Here is a 4,408-nt window from a genome sequence, read left to right on the forward strand (position 1 = left end):
TCCCCCGCTGCTCCGGCCCGGTCCGCGCGTCTGGCCGGACCCTCCTGCCTCGGCAGGGCTGGGCTTGGGGGGCAAGTCAGAGAGAGGGAGAGAGAAGGCGTTTATTAGAGATTTCCCGCACCTGGTGCTGTAATTATAGCCCCTCTGGGTCGCTGAACAAACTTGAGAGAACACAAAGATATCCTTTAGAGATGAGGATTGCCTAAGTTAATGATGAAATGCTGATTAATGGCAATAGCACAGGCGGGTTACTTAAGAAATAGGTCGGTGAGGTGGCACATAGTCCTGTAGGTGTTAGAGATTCTATCGTCGCTGTTGACAGGGACACAAGGCCCTGGTGAGTGAGTGCATCTGAGCCAGGCGCCTCTGGCTGTGCAACTCAGCTGTCCTAGAAGGGAGCATCCAGGTCCCGGTGATCTGCTCCCCCTGGAAACCCGCACCACGAAATGAATGCTGACTGACTGCTGGGAGTGCATCCCCTTCTGTATCTGGGACAGCCATCATTGGGCCAATCCTTGCGAAAACTGTCAATCCTGACCATATTTGGGCCCTGTGGGAACATCTAGGATTCACCTTGTAGCATCACTTTGAAGAGGGAAAGGAACTGGGATTTAAGGGGAGATACAGATTTGATGCAACCCCAGGTGCTTTCTTCTACTATGAATTTGCCTTGATGCACCAGAAAGCTTTGGAGTCCCACTCAGGGAAGGATGTGGGAACTGGAAAAAATTTAAAGTAGAACAGATGATAAGAGGGGTTTTTTCCATCAGGAATGAAAAAAAAGCTTAACAAACTGAGTCCCTTACAAAAGACTAAGGAAGATAGGTTACCAGTCTTCAAATATGTAAAAGACTGCTATGGAGTGAAAGGAAGCAATCAATCTGCCCTTCGTGTCCCAGCTAGGTTGGTGAGAAGTAATGAGCTCAAACTGCAAGACATAACTTCAGCATTAGCATTAGACTACTTTCTAATGGCACTGAAAATGAAAAACTGTTGTAGTCTGCCTAAGTAGAGAACAAAGTCACCTTCATTAGACAGCGTTAAGAACAGACAACATACATCTATCAGACATATCATTATAAGCAGTTCTGCTCAGGGCAAGGTGATGGGCTAGATGACCTGCTCAGATTAATTCCAACTTTTCCTCTGTGACATGAAGTATCTCACACTGTTGAAACCTACTCAGTTGTAACACAGGACCTACTTTCATGATCAGGTTTTTGCCACTGACTGGCACCGACCAGCTTTTTGGAAGTTCCGAAGTGGATTGCTGGGATCTATGTGATGACCGATACTTTCATCATGACATTTTGTCTATCATTGTTGATTTATTTGTTCATTTCTTCCTCAGATGTTTGCTACATATGTGAAATAAAATCCCACGAAAATTCATAAAACTCTTACCCTCTTTCAAATCTCTTTCAGGGACCTGTTTCTCCCATGATACTTCAACATGGTACCTTTCCATTAACTAAGCAATTTGCAGGAAGTCCTCCAGGGAGCTGTATGTACTGCACAAGCAGTGAGACTTGGGTTCAGTTCCTTACCTCACATGCAATATTGGTACTTCTTTGAATCATAACTCCCCATATATAAACCAAGGATTACAGTATCTCCCTAGAGAGACTGGTCTGAAGATAAATATACTATTTATAAATAGGACCAATCCCAGTAAGGCCTACTGATGAGAAGCGGTACATAACAGCTACCCAGGTGTTATTCCTATTTGTTTTCCTTTTATTCTCACCATTGTTAATTGATTTTATGCCCTCTGTGTACTTTGACTAGAAAATAGTCTGCAATTTTCCTGGGGCAGTGATTGCACTAGTTGCAATGGGATCTCAGCCTTAAGTTAGGTTTCTGTTATTAGTGCAACATAAACAGCTGTTCTGGCAGTTTGATAGTTTGGTTATGGAGTTAAATTTTCCCCCTGTGAATAATTTGTATACAAGTTTCTGGATTAACTCATGCATATCCACATTTAGCTGTCTGCTTCTGCAGAGGCAGTCTGTAGGGAGCAAACACAGATCTCGACTGAATTTCCATTCACATTGTTTACTGGAGTTCTGGATATAGCTGGGGGGACTTTCAGTCACAGTTATCTAAAACTTTCCACACTGCTGAACGCTTGGGAAAGAGATACTAAATCCACTCAGATGTTTCTTTGTATCACAGTCACTTGTAAGGAACAATAATGAGCCCGTTGGTCATTTATTTGGTCCTAGTTGTAGAGGTTCACAGTAAAAAATTGACCTCAAGTAGAATCTGATAAGCAGTATTTGTCACCACCTCACAAGTTATTTCTCAAAAAAGTTCCAAATTAATTTTTAAGTATGCATGTGGACAAAAACTTAACTGGGGATGGTAGAGACACGGTGATATGGTTTGGTAACTATTGAGAGCCTTGTCTTTTGCAAAGCAGAGGAGTAGCTAAGTCACACCTTGTTTTTGTGTGAGTGGTCTTTTCTTACAATAGGAATGCTAAGCTCCTATGAGTGGTCTGCAGGCAATCCCTGCTTCCCTTGGAAGGATGGCAATCGTCATAAAAACAGTAACATAATGTGCTGTCAGATGGTTAGGTCACTGTTTCTCATTTGCCTGAAGTGAACCACTGGCATATTTTCAAAAACTCTACCTAATTTAATCATATAATTCATTCTGGTGAGCAGTAGTGCTGAGAAGAAAACTTAGAAGACACGATTTTAAAAGTAGTATGTTGTGACACTGAAGAGAACTTATATCAGTAAAAATACCAGCAGATCTTCAATGCAGTAGTTGGAAGTATTCTAATTGTTGTTGAGCCAAAGCAGCAGCCTTTGCCATTCCATGAGCTGTCCTTCCCACAAAACTGGGTGCATCTGCAAGCGTAAGTGAGATTCTAGCTCAATGTGACATCTCATGTCATCAAAGGCCTGCATTTCCAGAATTCTGTGCATTGGCATTTTCAAGAAACATAGTTTTAAAGCCAGTTTACAGTGTAATACAAAGCAAAGTTGCCAAACTACTTTAAACTTTCAGAGAGGTCTTCATAACAAGGTTATGAAGTTCTATTATGCAGTGGTCTCATGGGAGACCATGGAGGGAACAGGCTGCTCAGGACAAACAGTACACTCCTAGGCAACCTGCACACAGGCTGTGGAAAGAAAAGACTCTTCTGACAAATCTTCTTGCCTTGAGTAGAGTTCTGCAATGGATTGTAGAGAATCACCTAATATAGCATGAGAGCCCCTGAGATGTAGGTATCAGATGCAGAAAATTAAGTGATGGGAAATTGCAGCTGTACATCCATCTGGGAGAGAAGGTGAAGTACAGTGTTCAACCTAAACTGTAGTAAGAATTTTGAAACATTTCAAAGAAGTTTTATTGAACCGTGAGAAAGTTCCCAGTCCCGGCAGGAAATGCGGTGCTGTAGTACATGTCCTGCTATTCCTTTACTGACTAAATAGCAGAAAAAGTTCCAGGATTTTTTTGTTTATTTTTAATTATAAAGTAACACAGCTTTGAGCTACAATTCTTAATTCACCTTGCTGCTTCTGAAGGCAACAGAAGATTATCATAATACCAGGCATTGATAAAATAGACATAAAGAAGCCTTTGCTTTCTAGAAAAATAAAAAAGTAGAAAGTAATTTTTTCAAGACTCTTCATTTCATGGTGTTACTTGCAAGGTTTAAACAGAAGGAAACACCTATTGAATAAGGCATGTTTCAGATGTTCTTGCTTCCTCCAGTTCAACCACTATTAAGATGTGATTGACACTAATGAATTAGAACACCTTTTTGTTCTGTACCCCTATACACCACCTACAGAAGAGGTGGGGTTTTGGCTGCCCTGGGTATCAGATGGGTGTGGGACATCAACAGCTGAATCATGGACTCAGAAGAAGCTGTTGAGGCAATAAAAGAGGGAAAAAGGCATAAGCCCTTGAGATAACCTCTGGATTAGTCATTTTTTCACCAGAGGAAAAGAAATAAAAAACAAGCCTACACACATTCATGAACATGTCATTCAACACCAAGTAATTCATGCTCTGGGAGGAGTTTTGTTGATATGGAATGGGCCAAGAAGTTTTCCTGAAGTAGCCAATTTCTCTAAGACCTACTTAGGCATTGTGCCACTTTTATAATGTCAGCAGAGTCCCTGGGAAAAGGCACTGCATCCATCTGTCAATCCATCCATCCATCCATCCATCCATCCATCCATCCATCCATCCATCCATCCACTACCATCTTATGGCACTCACTGTGAGCTCAGTCTGTTGGCCTCAGTGCCACAGAAGAAGAAAGGCTCAGGTCTCAGAGTTTAGAGCTAGGGAGAAGCCTGCAGGACCTCAAGCCATTGGCAAGGATCATCCTGGATTTGAAAGGTTACACAAGGATAGGAGTGATAATAGGGAAAAAATTATAAGA

General features: G+C 41.8%; 1 protein-coding gene across 1 annotated transcript in view; it reads right to left on the minus strand.

Annotated features, from left to right (window-relative positions):
• AGPS (alkylglycerone phosphate synthase) overlaps positions 1-541 on the minus strand; it is a 54,063-nt gene extending 53,522 nt beyond the window's left edge. Inside the window, exons 1-2 of the mRNA XM_008634729.2 lie at positions 441-541; positions 122-202 (exon numbers count right to left, since the gene is read on the minus strand). Coding sequence (XP_008632951.2) covers positions 122-202; positions 441-541 — 182 coding nt within the window. The remainder of the gene's footprint in view (positions 1-121; positions 203-440) is intronic.
• Positions 542-4,408: the final 3,867 nt, after the last annotated feature.

This window comes from Corvus brachyrhynchos, unplaced genomic scaffold (genome assembly GCF_000691975.1).
Source record: "Corvus brachyrhynchos isolate BGI_N302 unplaced genomic scaffold, ASM69197v1 scaffold255, whole genome shotgun sequence".
Classification (NCBI taxonomy): Eukaryota; Metazoa; Chordata; class Aves; order Passeriformes; family Corvidae; genus Corvus; species Corvus brachyrhynchos.